The 16,578-nt window shown below is 49.2% G+C and overlaps 1 protein-coding gene across 1 annotated transcript in view; it reads left to right on the top strand.

Annotated features, from left to right (window-relative positions):
* CDK5RAP2 (CDK5 regulatory subunit associated protein 2) overlaps window positions 1-16,578 on the top strand; it is a 186,844-nt gene that overhangs the window by 109,482 nt on the left and 60,784 nt on the right. Inside the window, exons 19-21 of the mRNA XM_065879236.1 lie at window positions 3,820-3,915; window positions 5,747-5,934; window positions 14,652-15,084. Of these exons, the coding sequence (XP_065735308.1) occupies window positions 3,820-3,915; window positions 5,747-5,934; window positions 14,652-15,084 (717 nt within the window). The remainder of the gene's footprint in view (window positions 1-3,819; window positions 3,916-5,746; window positions 5,935-14,651; window positions 15,085-16,578) is intronic.

The raw sequence follows: 16,578 nt of genomic DNA, 5'->3' as shown, positions 1-16,578 counted from the left end.
TGAGTTGTACCCGATTTATAAAGCCCTTGGCACCGTGCCTGGCATGTAGTAGGCACTCAATATGTAAAACACAGCTATTTTAATTTTACTTTTTTAGTAAATTAGTGGCAGAGTTGGAACTAAACCCTTTTCTGACTCTGTTCAGTGTTGTTTTAGCAACACCATAGGGCAGTGCTTCTAAAGTTTACCGTGCGTGTGAATTTCCTGGGGACCTTGTTAACGTGAAGATTCTGGCTCAGTGAGCCTGGCACGGGGCCCGGGAGTCTGCATTTCTCACAAGCTTCCGTTGCTCCAAAGACTACACTTGGAGTAGCAAGACCGGGGTAATCCCGAAAACCTGTTGGTTCCAGCTGTCATTTTGAAAAAAGTCTTGATTCATTTGTTTGTCCTTTTAGCAGTGTTGTCTTGAGCACCAGGCACTGGTGTTAAAGCGGAACACAGACACGGGTCCCTGCCCCATGGAGTCCGTGATGCAGAGAAGTGGAGGTTGGCGAGGGCCTGGAGGAGTGCACGCGGGCGTGGAGACGGGCCCGGCCTCCTCTTGTGAGGTCAAGGGAATTTCCTCCTGGAGGAAGCAGGGGGCCTGCAAAGGTCAAGAAAGAATAGCTCAAGAGGCAGGGGGAGAACCAGGCCAGTGCAGTTGTTAGGGAGCGATGCTTAGGGAGGGCGTGCTTATAGTGTCACGTACTCTGAGAAAACAAGAGAAAAACGGCTGGGAAATCGTTCGTGACCTGGGCAGTTTCAGCAGAGTGAGGGGGACCGAGGCCACGTGGTGGTGGATGGAGGAGCGGTGAGGGTGGGGAAATGAAGGAGGCACCGGTGGGCGCTTGGAGGTGTGGGGCACTTCTCCAGGTGGTGGTGGGCCCGAAACAGAGCCCATCTGCAGTGACGCATCCGTCTCTCTGGGATCTTGCCTTTGAAAACTGATACGTCACATATGGCATGCGGGACATTTCTCTGTGTCCACAGACAGCATTGAATTTCTTGATCATTGCTGGAAACTGACTTTTAATTTTAACCACGTCTGCAGAGGTAAAGAGAAATGAAAGAGAATTTTTGTTTCAGTATGTTGAGTCACAGTGTGGTTGTGGTTCTGGAAACGAAGGATAACTCAGATGCTCTTGCTGCCTCCACTGGAATGACGTGGGTTAACAGTACTCTGCTCGGCTAAACTTCAGGGAGACCCTTCTCTGATCCACAGGGTCGGGGAGGAGCGCCTCGCTGCCTCTCCCCTAATCCCAGGAGGGTTGGTTCCATCTCCTGCATTAGAAGGTCTTGGGGAGCTTTCATGAGCAGTTTCTGGAGGGCGTTGGCAGCAAAAGCCACGTTGCGGAAGGTGAGGATGGAGAGTTCTTTCAAGAAGCTTGGAGAGAGGCAGGCAGCCCTCAGTGACCAGAGCTGCTGATGAACCAGGAAGGGAAAACGTAGTTATTTTGCTCTTTTTCAAATGAGAGCAGCTTTTCCCCAGCATTTTATTATGAAGAAATTCTAGCAAAGTGAAAAGAACTTCATGGTGGACACCCATATACTCACCCTTTAGATTCTACTATTAACCGTTCCCACCAGCCATCATATCTTTTTGATAAATTTTAGTATAAATCACAAACATCAGTACGCTTCCCCCTAAATACTTCAACATGTATATCTTTTCCTTCAATATGTTTATAGTTATTTTTTCTTTTAAGTTTAAATTTACACACGATGAAATACAGAATTCGTAAGTCTTTGTTTGCTAAGTTTTACAAATGTATGTACCTGTGTAACCCAAACTTCTATCACGATCCCTCGTGTCCCTTCTAGTCGATTCCCACTCGCCCCCGCTACAGCTGCTCTTCTCATTTTCTTCCACCATTAGTTTTGCCTGTACTAGACTTTCATAGAAACGGAATCATAAAGCATCTTCTCTTCTGTGTGAAGCTGCCTTCACTCAGCGTGTTTTTGAGATTCATCCATGCGGTTACGTGAATGAGTAATTTGTTCCTTTTTATTGCTAAGTAGTATTCCATTGTATAGATATATTCTAATTTCTTTGTTCGTTCTGCTATTGATGTACATTTGGATTGTTTCAGGTTTTGGTTATTATGCTAAAAGCTGATGTGAACATTCATATACAAATCTTTTTTTTTTTTTTTTTTTTTTGCGGTACGCGGGCCTCTCACTGTTGTGGCCTCTCCCGTTGCGGAGCACAGGCTCCGGACGCGCAGGCTCAGCGGCCATGGCTCACGGGCCCAGCCGCTCCGCGGCACGTGGGATCTTCCCGGACCGGGGCACAAACCCGCGTCCCCTGCATCGTCAGGCGGACTCTCAAGCACTGCGCCACCAGGGGAGCCCTATATACAAATCTTTATGTGGACATATGTTTTCATTTCTCTTGATGAATACCTAAGAGGGGAATTTCTGGGTCATAGGGTTATTAGCTTTATAAGAAATTGCCAGGACTTCTTCTAAAGTAGTTTAACATTTTATACTGCCACCGACAAATTTGATTGTCCTAGTTGGTAACTTGAGCATGTTTTAATAACGAGGGAAGAAACCAACAGAGAGAGAGAAGTTCCTCATCCGTATTCAGGAACTTTTATGCCTTAGTAAATGCACTTACACACGTTTAGCGTGTTGAATGCTCGGTAGTGTAGTGAGATTTGTAGACTCATCAGTCCTCTGACCCTGATTGGGACGGTTGGGTTGAATGTATTCTGATCCTGGGAAGTTTCCTGTAAAAGACTTCGTGAAGTCAGTTTGCTTTGTTTTGTTTTTCTTCTTCCAAAAAAGGGTTTCTTTTAGAAGGAAGATCAGAAAAGTTTAACTTGGGCTGGGAAAATTATGGGGTGATTGACTAAATGTGGGAATTCATGAAATCACGGTATGCAGATAGAACCTTAGATACGTCGTATGTACAACATGCCCAGCAGGCGGCTGGGACTCAGCTCATGTTTTAACGCTGTGGTGCAGTGGTCACTACTTCATCGGTGAGATGCGGTTTGGTACAGTTTTTGAAACAGCGTTGGCTACCTTCCCTCTCACTTTTTATTTGGTTAATCCGGGTGTCTCATGCCTAGAATTTTCCCTCTTCCAGAGAGCTGAGATCTGGCCCTGTTGAGAACACTGAATTGTCTGTTCTGTAGAACGCAAACTGCAGAAGCTTTGGGGTTTGCACTTCTTTAGAGCATTAGGGATTTACGCAGTCTTTAGAAATAACTCTCTTTCATTTTCAAAAGCATAAAGTTATTGTCAGGGAAGCTTGATACTCTACTCATTAGCGATGAGGACTTTTTTGTCAGCAAAATGGCAGTGTGGCTGAGACTGCCCATCTCAGATGTGTGACAGTACAAAAAGAGGTTTATCCCCTGGGCTAAATAGAAGGGACGCATAAATTGGGCACACCATAAATTTCATTTACTGCTTTCTCGCTATTTGATAGTTTCAATTCTATCAATAGCTGTTTTCCAAAATCTTGTTACTTTTATATAATCTGAAAGTGAATTCAGCAATGGCAGGGATGGGAGCAGCGCAGCGGACAGCACAGTCAATTTCCAGCCGCTCAGGAAGGCCCTGCGAGGGCAGGGGCAATGGCTTTACTTATTTCTTGGGGAATTTGTCCTTAAATTATGCATGATCCCAGGCAGCTGTGCGTGATTTGCCAGAACTAGCAGCTCTGACTTCGGCTAATTTTTATTTCGTGGCTTTGGCATTTGTCTCTGCCTTTTTTTGGTTTGTTTTTGGTTCTGCATCTTTTAAAAAAGACATCGCCGACTTACTCATACATATTCATGCTGCACTCGTTTGGGGTTGCATTTTCACACCATTCCATGCTCCATGTAGCTTCTCGCTAGCAAGGAGGACGAGGACTCAAGCAGAATTGGAGAGGATGACGAGAGTAATCTGCTGAGTGGCGAGTGTCTGGAGCAGAGGAACAAGGTAGGAACATCTGCCCCTCTCTGTGCCCAAGCCCGCCTCCAGCCTGGAATGAGTCCGACGGGTTTTCTGTTCCTTCTGTCTGTGTGGAGTGCCTGCCGGGTGCCAGCGGGGAGCAAAGAGAGGAGGCCTCTTCCTTTCTGGAAGTTACAGACGGGGTGGTAGAGCCAGTCATGAGCCAGGAAAACAAACATATAGTTGCAAATAAAAACGAGGCTGTTGCAGGAGAGTCGCAGGCATTGGACACTGGGCCTGGGCAGCTCTCTAGAGCTCTGACCCAACGCATTCATTTTCCGCATTGGAAACTGAGGCCTAGGAGGGGAGATGGTTTATCTGGGGCTCAGAGTAAGACAGTGACAGAGTTGGGACCAGAGCCCTTGTCTCTGGACTGCTGTGAACTCCCAGACCATCTGTGTGTAGTGTAAGGAGCCACTGATAGAAGCAGACTTTCCTCCTCTGGGTCCGTCTGCGATCTCCTGATCTGAACCCAGCTTAGCGTCGTCTGGGCGGTGTTGAGAATTCCACTGCAGGCGCACTGAGGCTGAGCATTTGGAGCAAATATTCTCCAGGGCTGAAAGAACCGTAAAGACTGGGATGTGGTGGGAGACAGGAGGCTGCAGATTGGGCGTTTGTGGCCTTCAGGGTGTTCAGGTTCGTGGAGTCTTGAGTGAGAGATCATTCTCATGAGCGTTTTGGACAGCAAAGCAGTTAAAAGTGGGGGCTCCGGAATCAGGTCTGATTTTGAGTCTTGGTCACGATCTCTGTGACCTTGCGTGAACCCTTGCTTAACCCCCGAGTCCGAGTTTCCCCGTCAGTGAAGGTAATAACACCGCTTCCTGGTTAGAATTGCTGTGATATTTAAAGAGAAGGTATGTACTAAGTGCCCAGTGAGTGGTAGCAATTGCTCTTTTTATTACTATATTCTAGACTTTTCCTTCGGTGGAGGTTGCTTATTTAGGTGGATTTAATGACTAGATTGGTGGCAAACAAGACCCTATAAATGACAGCTCATCTGTGTGGGTCTTGTCTTCCGTTTAAAAATCTTAATCATTTTACACATGTGGAGAGAGGGGTGTGATGGCCAGTGTGTATATATCACCAGCCTTAATGAAGTCAAGAGGAGTTATTTATAGACTGATAGAAGAAATTTACAGCTTTGGAAAGCGAGAGAAAGAATGCTAATTGCAGCACCTCAAGACATGCCCAGCACAGGCTTTAACTAGATGTTTCCTTGGTACCACTCCTCTGGGACCCTCAGCGACCCAAGAAGGTGGATCTGTGAAGAACACGTCTCCGTGGGAATGAGGAACTCTCCACCGTCCTGATGAGACAAATCAAAGTCACAGTAATGAGGATGTGTCTGTAAAGAGGTTGCTTTCTGATATATAATGAGGAGGATACATTGCAAGAAGCATATAATAAATGTCCAAAGCATTGTTAATGGCAGTTAACAATGTTCCGGACCCTTCTTAGAAAGAATTTACAGGAAGTAGGCCGTGGGCTGAGGGAACACAGCTGTAGCGGGTAAGACACTGCGCCAGGAACTGAAGTGGGCCAGCCATCTCATTTTGTTCCCGTAGCCGCCATGGGAGGTGGCGTCACTGTGCCTAGTTACGGATAAGGAAACTGAGGGCGAGAGGAAGTGATGCAAACATCTCCGTGCCCTCAGATGAGCGCGTGTGGACCGCGTGCACCCTCCCTCTCCCCTTTCATTTTCTCTCGGGTCTACTTGCCCTCACTCATCACTGTTTGTCTCCATCCTCTCTCTCTTTTCCACGTAACCCCCTTCCCCTCCTTTGTAGTCCATTATCTGACCACATACTTTGATTTGCAGATTATGGAGGTCAATTCCAAAGGGGGCTGCAAAAATGGATATTTAAGGCACACAGATTCCAATATTTTAGACTCCGACGGAGCCCACAAATCCGGCTGCCCCGGAGACCAGAGTTTGGAAGAAGGCGAGCTCCTGAGCCTGGTCGCCCCTCTCTTCAGCGAGAAGGCCGTACGGTTACTGGAATCCAGGTAGACATGGGGCCCAGGCACTGCGGGTGTCTCTGGTTTGAGGGGAGAGCAAACTCATTTTGCTAAATGGATTTAGATGGCGGTGCTGTATAATGTACCTGGGAGAGCTCCCGAAATGGCTTGGAAGGAATCTTGCCAGTTGTACAGTTAAGTAATTAGGCTGCCTGCTCCTTGGCTGCGAGGGGACGGCGATCAGCAAAGCCGCATGCAAGGCCAGCGTAAAGAGGGGAGAGAAAGCTTCTTCAGAATTGTTCCTGGGAGCCCGGAAAGGGCTGCCTGGCTGTCAGTGCGAGGAATCAGCCCTCCCGAAATCCCTTCCGCTTTCTACAACAGCTTAAAAAACTGCCCCTGTACTTGTGACTCTGCTGTTTCATGTTGAGCTTGAACTACATTTCCCTTCTCATTATATCTGCCGGGAGTCTTTCCTATGTGAGGAAACACTACAGGGTGTTTTCCTTAAAACGAAAAGGGAGAAATATTCAGTACATTTGTATTTTTAAAATTAGTCCTTTAGGAGCGGATTTCCCTTCTTTCCTATTCTTTCCAGGCCACTGTAGCAGCTGCTCTGGGCTTTGGAGCCAGAGGGAGCTGTGCTTGCTTTCCTCTCTCAGTGCCTCCGTTTCTCTGACCACTTCTTGGGGTTGCTGTGAGGAATGGAAAAAATGCTGTTCAAGGAGAATGGCTGGCATGTGGCGTGTGTTCAGTGAAACCTTTCATTCTCCTCCAGCACAGACAGAGAAAGGGAGCTGGTACCACCACCCAGGACGGCTGGCACGAGCCTAGTGGGTCTCATGTCCTTGGTGGGCTCAGCCCCGTAGACATTTTTTCAGCTGAAAAAGGACGGTAGTGTTCTGTGAGCTCCGGGAGGCTCCCCTCCCCAGCCCCTGACATCTGCTTAACATTTTTCTAGCATGAGTCCTCATGCTAGGGGGACATGCCCAGTGGCTGTTCTGGTATATTATCACAGGGAGTTGGGTGACCATAATGACACTTGAGAGATGGAGGATTTCCTCGGCATCAGGGGCTCCTGTGTTAAGAGTTAAAAGATGCCCCTCGCTCTCTCTGAGGACCGCCTAGGAAGGCACTTGGGTGATGTGACCTGGGAAAGTACAGTGGACTGGTGGGAGTGCAGGCAATTGGGGCCCACCCACATGCTCCCTCCTGGCAAGGAGGAGCTTTTCAGCCCCAAATCATTGTTGTCATGCCAGCCCGTGGCCTCAGAGCTTCCAGTCTTTCAGTAGAAGCCCCAAATTTGTATGCTCAATCTCCTGATTTTTGAAAATTTAGACTTCATTACGATTTTAAAGAAAGCGCTTTACGTGCCGGCAGTCCGCAGGCAAGCTTGGAACATCAGCCATTCAGTTACCTGTTCCCTTGTAGGCGTCTGTTCCATCAGCTTCCGGGCCATCGTGGGCCAGTTCTAGTGTTAGAAAAGGCTTTCTTAAATGCCGGCCGGCATCTGCTGCTCTGATCCTGCTTTCTGTACAGCTGCCTTTCTTGGTGCACTGCTGAGCCCCAGGACGGCAGGTTCACGGCTCCGAGGGCCCTCCTGAAGGTCCAGCTGTGGTCTTTTAAAAAGACCGCTTGGGTAACTAGGATTCTCATTGGCCAGGGAAACACTAATTTTCTGCCCAGATAGTCTCTCCAGGAGTTCGGTGTTTTGATCCCCCCAAAAAGCAGGGTATTAGAGTCAGACAGACCTGTGCTCTGGTCCAGCTGTACCGTTTAGACCTTGTGACTTATCTCCCCATCTCGGTTTCCTCACCTGTAAAGTGGGGGGTGATGATACTTAGCGACCCTGTAGGGATCTTGTGAGAATGAAATGAAGTAATGTGTGTACACATGGATCCAGGTTGGTATTAACTGGGGCTTTGGTGATATTGCTGCTTAAAATGTGCCTGGCCAGTTACTCCTACCCTTTCCCTGTTACCCTCAGGTAAGATTCATACCATATGCAAGATACGTCGGCCAGCCCGTGATTCAGGCCTCTGTGTTCATTGCTGAGCCCCTGTCTGATACCCTGGTGTGGAGTGCGATAGGCTTAGGCCCAGGACTTAGGCCTCTGAGCTCTGCCACCCCCCTAGCCATCCACCCTGGGGCCTGACAGGCTAGCAGAGTAGCTGGGCCCCAGGAGTAAATCTGATTCAACTTACCCATCCACTGGGATGGAATAAGGAAGCAACTTAGCCTGTTTAGCTGTCTTGCACTTGACCAAGCCGAGCACTCGTTCACCGGGGCTGGAGTGAAGGGTCAGCTCGTGGAGGACGGGCTGGCTGGCCCTGCTCTCCCATGGTCTTCACCATGTGTGTGGTTCCCAACCCTCTCTTCACGTGCTTCTGGTTCGTTTGCCCCATTCCCTAGAGGACATGGTTTAGGATTTATTACCTAAGTGTTTCAGTCTTTGTAGCTAAACTTAAGTGTGACATTTGAAAAAGTCTAAAAGGGGAGCCCTTGGGGATTTTTCTTTTTCAAGGCTAGTATTCTTGAGCCATACCTAGTAGAAGTAGAGAAGCTAACTCTCCTAAAAAACCTGGGTCTGCTCTTCTGGGCATGGTGAAGGGACAGGTAAGGGACCACCAGAGCGTGGAGCTGGCGAGGTGTCTGAAGAAGGTAGCAGAGAAAGACCCAGGGAGACTCGGGCGTGCGGGCTGCGGGGGAGAGGACGCGGCGAGTGCTTGCAGGCAGATCCTGTTACAGAGGGACTGGGTCTGTGGGCTTCAGACAGAAACCCGGGGTCCTCCTCGATCCTCCCCTTTCCTTCACCTCCCAAACCCAAGTCCTGACCCTTCACCTCCCAGATGCACTCCTCCCATCCCTGTCTCCTCCTCTCCATTCCTCGCTTCTGTCACACTTCTCCGGCATCCCTACAGTTGCCTCCTAACTAGTCCCCTGCAGCCATCCTTCCCCCTTCCAGTCTGTTTTCCATGCTGCTGTATCCAGAGCGGTTACTTAAAATGCAGTGAAGTCACTCCTCTACTTAAGACCCCTCGGAGACGCTCCACTTTTCTTGGGACCAGATAATCCTTGGCCCAGCCTGCCAGGCCCCGTGTGATCTGGCGACCCCCTCCTTCGGCGCTGTTCGCACTGTCCCCGGCCTGCTTTCTGTGCTCTGGCCCTGGAGCACAGTCCTTCCAGTCCCTGGAACGAGACCCCTTTCACCTCGTTTCAGAGCCTGGGCACATGCGGGTCCCGCCGGATGGGCACTCACGGCTGCTTCCTCCACGCTCCCCTCCCCTGAGCTCAGGGCAAGGTCGTCAGCGGGGGAGGGGAGGAGACCTGAGCAGGGCAAGGTTATCAGCCGGGGAGGGGAGAAGACCTGAGCAGGGCAAGGTCGTCAGCCGGGGAGGGGAGGAGACCTGAGCAGGGCAAGGTCGTCAGCCGGGGAGGGGAGAAGAGAAGCTGCTGGGCGGTGCTGAGCGCCCATTTTGAAATGAGTGATGATCAGTACAAAGTGTGACCCGTCCCGAGAACGCCTGTAGCACGAGTAGCTGCCCAAGCCCAGGTCTGAAGGCAGGGTTGGATGGGACAGGTGAGGGGTTACCTAGGCCTCTTCATCTCAGTCCAAGTGCTTCCATACCCTTTGCTTCACTTATGAAGGTCAACGCCAGTTTGCGAGTTGTGAATCCAGTGGCCAGGGTCTGCTTTCCTGCAGCGGTGGCCACGCTCCCCGGCCTCTGTTCACAGCTCCCCTCTCTATGTTCCTTCTCCCCACTGGCCTCTCCTCCTCAGTCTCCTGTGCTGGCTCCTCTTCCTCTGGTGGATGCTGGATGCTGGATGCTGGAGTGTCCCGGAGCTCTGTTCTAGCTCCCTTTCCCCCTCTGTACCTCCTTTCTCCACAGCTGCAGAGTACGCTGTGTGACTTCCAAATTCATACCCACGGCCCAGACTCCCCCCTTCAGATCACACGGTCAGCTGCCTACTTGCTGTCTCCTCCTGTGTGTCTGACAGGCGCTTTCAACTCTAATCGGTTTATTTTCTTTTATTTTTTAATTTTAAAAATATGTATTGATTTCTTTATTTTTCGCTGCGTTGGGTCTTCGTTGCTGTGCATGGGCTTCCTCTAGTTGGGCTACTCTTCGTCATGGTGAGCGGGCTTCTTGTTGCGGTGGCTTCTCTTGTTGTGGAGCACGGGCTCTAGGCACGCGGGCTCAGTAGTTGTGGTTCGTGGGCTCTAGAGCGCAGGCTCAGCAGTTGTGGCGCACGGGCTTAGTTGCTCTGCGGCATGTGGGATCTTTCTGGACCAAGGATCAAACCCGTGTCTCCTGTGTTGGCAGGCGGATTCTTAACCACTGCGCCACCAGGGAAGTCCCTCTAATTGCTTTAAAACCCAACCCCCTGTTCTAATGTGCTTCTCTGCTGTTCTTCCACGAGTCGCTTAATAGCACTGCTGTGGCCGAAAGTGTAGCTTCCACAATCCTCCTAACTATCAGTAAGTCCTGTTGTTCCACCTGGAAAATGGATCCCTAATCCACCCACTCACGTCTCTACGGCTTCCCTGTTAGTCCAGCTTAGTCCAAGCTGTCACATCTCGTGCCTGGACTCCAAAAGCACAGCCTTCGAAATTGTCTCCCTGCTTCCGTTTTTGCCTCTCTGTAGCCATTCACCACAGAGGAGCCGGAGCCAGCTTTCAAAAACTTAGATGAGGTTATGTTTCTTCTGTGCTTAAAGTTTTCCAATGGCTTTCCGTTACCTTTAGAGTAAGATCAGAGCTCCTTGGCCTGGCCTCTGCCTGTTTCTGTGTCTTTATCAGCTACCTCTCTTGTTCACACTCACCTTTCTGTTCCTCAGTCATCCAAGCTTGTTCTCACCTCAGAGCCTTTGCAGTAGCGGTTCCCGCTACCTGGCACACTCTCTTCCCGGGATGTGGTGGTGTCTCAGCTCTGTGGAGAGGCCTTTCCTGACCACTTTGTCTAACAAGAATCCCTGCTTCTACACTTTGTCTCAGGACTGCCGCCCTCCTCCCCTCCTTCTCGTCCCTCCTTCCTTGTACTTCTCCTTGCCTTGCACTGTCTTATTTAGTTACCCGTGTCTGTATGGATGTCTGTCTCCTCAATGGAACGTCAGCAACGTGATTCTTTTTCACCATGCGTTTCCACCGCCTTACATGACAAATGGGAGAAGCTCAATGAATATTTGAATGAACGTGTGGACAATTAGAAGCTCAGCATCATCGCAGAAGGTTTAAGTTTAGAAAACTAGAAAGAATGCAGTGCTTCTTTGGAGTCAGAAAGGTCTGCGTCTGCAGTCTTCGCTCTGCCACTTTGCTGGAAGATCTTGAATCTTCACGAGCCTGTGTTCTTCATCTGGGAAATGGGGTCAGTAACAGCCCCCATCTCAGTCTTACTGTGAGGACTAAAGCTATTTAGTGTATTTAAGGGACCTGGCACACCGTTAAGTGCTTAGTAAATGTCAGTTCCTTTCCCCTTATGCCTTCTATGTGGCAAAGATGCTCAGGTTATATAAACAACGTTTGGGCCTCTGACAGCACCCTCGGACTGAACCATTAAAAAGGTCCTGATTATGGCGATAGCTTAATGAATCTGCTGTTCAGATTTCTAGCAGAGTAACACTTGAAATGTTAGCAGCTCTGCCACTTCAGTATATTATAATGGCCTCTTTTTTTTTTTTTTTTTTTTTTTTTTTTTTTGCGGTACGCGGGCCTCTCACTGCTGTGGTCTCTCCCGTTGCGGAGCACAGGCTCTGGACGCGCAGGCTCCGTGGTCATGGCTCAGGGGCCCAGCCGCTCCGCGGCATGTGGGATCTTCCCGGACCGGGGCACGAACCTGTGTCTCCTGCATCGGCAGGCGGACTCTCAACCACTGCGCCACCGGGGAAGCCCTATAATGGCCTCTTTCACCACCTTTTACTACCCATTTGTAAGTCTTTTTTCCTGGATTTTATTGTGTGTTGTTTGGTAGTGAGTAATGGTCCTCCTTTGGCTAGCTCAGTAGCAACTGTTCTTATTTTCAATCTGTATTAAGGGAAGGAGAGGAAAGGAAAATTTAGTTTAACATGCTTGAAATACCAGAAATATTGTTTTGAACTCTGGGTTTACTAAATTTTAAGATGGTTTGTGTAGCCTAGATGATCCCATGTTAGAAGTGAAAAGTGTACCACACGTTTTAATTTTGTTTTTCATACTTTTAGTTTTTCCCCTGTTTCAGTGTGCTGTAGCTGTTTAAGTTGACTTAAATTGATTCTGCCCCAGAGCTGGACGTTAGGAATCCAGGTAAGAGTTAAGGCTTCATCCCTGCCCTTAGAGGGCCCAGTGGGAAGACAACATGAGGGTACCTGTCACTTCCAGTGGTAACAAAGATACAGAGGAAGGGGAGGCCAAGGTATGTTAAGGCAGTCCGTCGTTCCGGTCTCTGACAAGGTTTTTTGAAGTAATGCAGGCAAGAGAAACTGCAGAGAGGAGAAGGATCTAGCACTGATGAGGGCCTCTTCTCTCTCCCGTCTCTCTCCTGACTCCACCCCACTCATCCTGACCACATCTTCTTTTTCCCAGAAGATAGCAACAGCTTTCCAGCTGGCCCTCCCTCAGTGCTTGCCCCCGCTCCAGTCTTCTTTTTTATAATTTTCTGTCTCAGTTTTATAACGTCCTCTCATTTTTATGAGTCTCTTTTTCTCCTTTATTTTTTAGATGGTTGACACATACTTAGTTTAAGTCTTCTTCAGATTGCTTTTATTGTTTTTATTTCCTCGAGTGTGAGCTCTCTCATCTGTCCAATTGCTCTCTTTCATAACAGTGGATTTTGTTTGCAGCAGTGGTTTGTGTCAGCAGCCCCGCTCCGCCCGCCACCCTTGCGAACTCCCTGTTTGGTGCTTTTGAAGTTGCCTTGACTTGTCTCTCTAGGTCTTACTTTAGGGGCATGAAATTTGCACGGGTCTTCTTCCAACCATGGGAGTTAAATTTCCGCTTTCTGCGGATGCCCTCTTTATAGTGGCAGTGGGTCTCCTCCTCTGTTTCTGACCTTTGGATACATCTTATTTGATTCTGAGTCCTGTAGTGCACCTTGACCATTATTTTGTCTTGTCTGTTTTGCTGTCATTTACGTATGTTTAGAGCAGATGGTAGGGGCTCTTGAGTGTACTTTCACCACTGTCCTGACGGGAAATCTCTCCATTCATTCTCTACACGTGGCACGTGTGTGGCCATGCACTCGTCACACAGAGCCTCCCAGTGGCTCTCCTTTCCTTAACATGGCTGAGGTCTCCCTGCCTCACCTTCCAGCCTCACCTCCCTGCTCTCCACAGTGTGTCTTGACTCCGTTCATATTGTTTTCCATGCTTAGAAGGTTCCATTTCCCTTCCCCCAGCTAACCTCTCATCAACTCTAGAGGCCCTTTTTTGGCGTTCTTCCTGCCACCCCCAGTCTGGACACCCTGGGATGCTTGCCCGTAAGCTTCCCAGACTTCCACAGTGCCTGTGTTTCTCTTTTTAGCCTGTGGAGTAGTGATTTGTTTACACATCTGCCTCTAACACCAGGCTCCGCAGGCACTTCTGCAGCCCCAGCGCCCATTATAGGGTCTGGCCCAAGAAACACACTCACGAGGGATTCTTCTGGAACCGCTCCAGAGTCTTCTACATGTTGGCTTAGTTTGAGTTCCTGGGAAAGCAGAGCCTGAGGTAACCACTTGGGTACAAGTGGTTTATTTGGGATGTGACTCCAGGCAGACGGAAGGAGGGATGAGGGAGACTAAGGTAGGGATGGAGGCAAAGCCAGGAAGGCTGTGTTATGATCTGGTTGCTACTGTGGACAGCTGGGCCTCTGCCCTGCCAGCCACCCTCTGAGGGATGGTGTAGACCCTGCGTCAGTGCTGGCCCTCTGAAGGATGGGAGACTGGGACATTCACCCAACAGCTCTCTTCCTCCACTGGTTAGGGTTTCCCCTGGAGCTATAAATGGGTCCGCACTTGCCCGCTGCCCTGCTGGCCGGCTCAGAGAGCTCTGGGAAAGGGCCCAAGGCAGCAGAGAGATGCCGTGGGCGCTGGCGGAGGGACTGTCTACAAGAGCTGTCAACGCAGTTGCAGCTGAAATCCCAGGGAGGCCCAGGCCATGTGGCAAAGGGACGTGAGAAGCATCTGCTACCCATACATGCTCTCGTTTAATCCTCACAGCGTCCTGTGGAGGAAAACTCACCTTGCTTTCCAAGAATCACAGAGTTAGAATCTGAAGCCATTTTGTCTGATTTCAAAGCCACTGCTCTTTTTATCCAGAGCGGTTCCCAGCATCCCTTCATTCGATACCTTTGCTGAGCGCCGACTGTGCGCCCTGATGGACCGGGTGGCTCATGGATCTGCCAGGTTGGCTAGATTCATCCAAAGCCATACTTGCCCCTGGCTGTAAGAATGGGCCCAGGGGGGTGGGCGGACCTTGCAATCGTCATGCATACCTTATGACTCTGTTTGCTCTTCCGAAGCCCAGCCTGCGTCCAGGTAGCTGTGTGCCCCCCTCACTTGCTGTGCACCTGCGTCAGATCAGTTCTCTCCTTCTCCTCCATGAAGGAGACATGTGGTACCTACCTGGTGTGGTTGTTCTGAGGTGACCTGGATAGCATAGTTGGCGTGGGTCCTGGCACGTGGCAAGTGCTCACTGTGTTTAAATTCAGCAGAATGTGGGCCAGAATCAATGGGGAAAACTTAGGAAAGTGGGTCGGTGACAAGGCCATAGCAGAAAGCTGAGTCCTCCCACTTCCTTCGCTTTTGGAAAAACAGGCCGGACCTTCTGAAAGTGCTCCGAGAACTGCTTCTGGAACAGATATGCTTGAGAGAGCAGGAAGCTTCGGGAGAACACCTTGATGGTAAAACCGAGAAGACACTTGGGCAGATGGCCATTCAGCTAAGAGGTGAACTCGGGCATTTCATCCAAGCCAACTTGTCTTCCAAGCCACGTGATGAACTCGAGTGGCCTCCGGGAGCCCAGCTAGCAAAGGCGGCAGAGGCGTCCAGGGTTGAACAGAAAGATGCCTCCGTGCAGACCATGGCTGTGGAGGGCGACATGGTCAGATTCAGACACGAGGGCACGACAGAGCCTTGGGAAGAGAAGCCAACAGACGCCGTATTCAGCGCCGGGCATCAGCCGGAGAACTTGTGCAGGATGCCGGGGCGGCAGGCCGCTGCCCTCTCCTTCCCCAGGGGGACCGAAAAAGTAAGTTTCCCCACATATTACTTACTTAGTTACTTACTAAATATAGACCAAAAACTTAAAAATCACCTCCGATCCCACTGCTTTTTAAAAATTTGTATAGTCTGGTGTCTCTCTCTGCCTGTACTTAATCTTGGCCTCTACCTGGAGGTGTGTGTCCATCCTGAACTTCCCCAAAGTGTTACCAACATTTCCTCCCTCCCTGTCTCCTCCCCCATCCCAGCCCTCTCTTATTTATCTATAACTCATGATATCCATGTGTTTTCATTATAAAAGCAGAGTCATGTGTGTACATCTGTCTGTAGCTTACTGTTCCATGTTATGTATCAGGAACATCTTTCCTTGTAATGGCTGCTAAAATTCCACTGTGGGGAATGTACCAAAGTTTACATAATTTTCCCCTGTTGATGAACCTTTACTTTTGCCAGTTGCAGTAAAACTGGAATGACCTGACTTTAGGGGTAGGGACGAGAACCTAGGTTTTATTTTGTATGGACTTTGTGTCTTAGAGGTACCGTTCTGTGGGCTTTGTCTACATTCTCTTATCCTTACAACACGCGGCAAAGGTGAGGAAGCCAGGTCCCGAGTGCCCATGGTCAGCCAGCTGTGAGGGGCCTGACTGCACAGCCGTGCCCTTTCCCTGGGTCAGGCTCCTGTCTAGCCTGTGCTGGCCCGAGTGGTAGGGTCTGGTTTTGGTGGGTGAATGCCTGCATTTTGCTTTAGTCAAGATCCTTTCTCTAGATGCTTCTCCTCAGATACCATCAAATATGCCAGATTGTGAAAAACCAGACTCTCCTGGCAATGTTTGATCGGACCTTTTACTAAAACCCTCCTGGGGAGGAGGGGTTGGGATTGAGGGGCCCCATAGCAGGGAGATGGGAGTGGCTTGGGAGAGAAGGAGAGAGGTCGTGTTTGTGGTAGGGCTCCAGCGACTGGTCTCCTTGTTTCTGATGGGTGTTTTGTCTCTGAGAAATCAGCTGTGCACACTGCTTCATAGCATCAGAATGGAGAATTAAGTTTATTTTCTGACCAGTAAATTACCGCTTTTGTGCGTACCAAAGAGAGTTAGATATATCATTAGCAAAATTGCTTTTGATTGTTTTAAATTATGCACCAAAACTGTAATTTCTAGAAAAGGGTTTTCTAAAGATATCAGTAGAGACCAAAAAAAAAAAAAAAAAAAGACACTGCCATTATATTAACAGTACTCGAGATGCAGATTTGTGCAATTTGGCTAGAATAGAGATGCTCTCATCTGCCCCAGCTAGTTTAGTTTGTACCTGTGTATTAGGAAAACTAGATGTTTTGTGTGTGCATGTGGTTTTTTCCCCTGCTATCTGTGAGGGAGATAGCATCCTATATTCAGGAAAACTGGATAATCAAATGAACTTAATTTCCCCAAATATACTGAGAAAATTTTTCCATTTGGAATTATCTTCCTGCTGGTATCTTCAAAAGGAAGGCTACTGTGTTTATTTTTTTTAGCATCTGCTGTAT

The sequence above is a fragment of the Phocoena phocoena genome, chromosome 6 (assembly GCF_963924675.1).
Source record: "Phocoena phocoena chromosome 6, mPhoPho1.1, whole genome shotgun sequence".
Lineage (NCBI taxonomy): Eukaryota > Metazoa > Chordata > Mammalia > Artiodactyla > Phocoenidae > Phocoena > Phocoena phocoena.
This window is presented reverse-complemented; position numbering and strand designations above follow the sequence as displayed.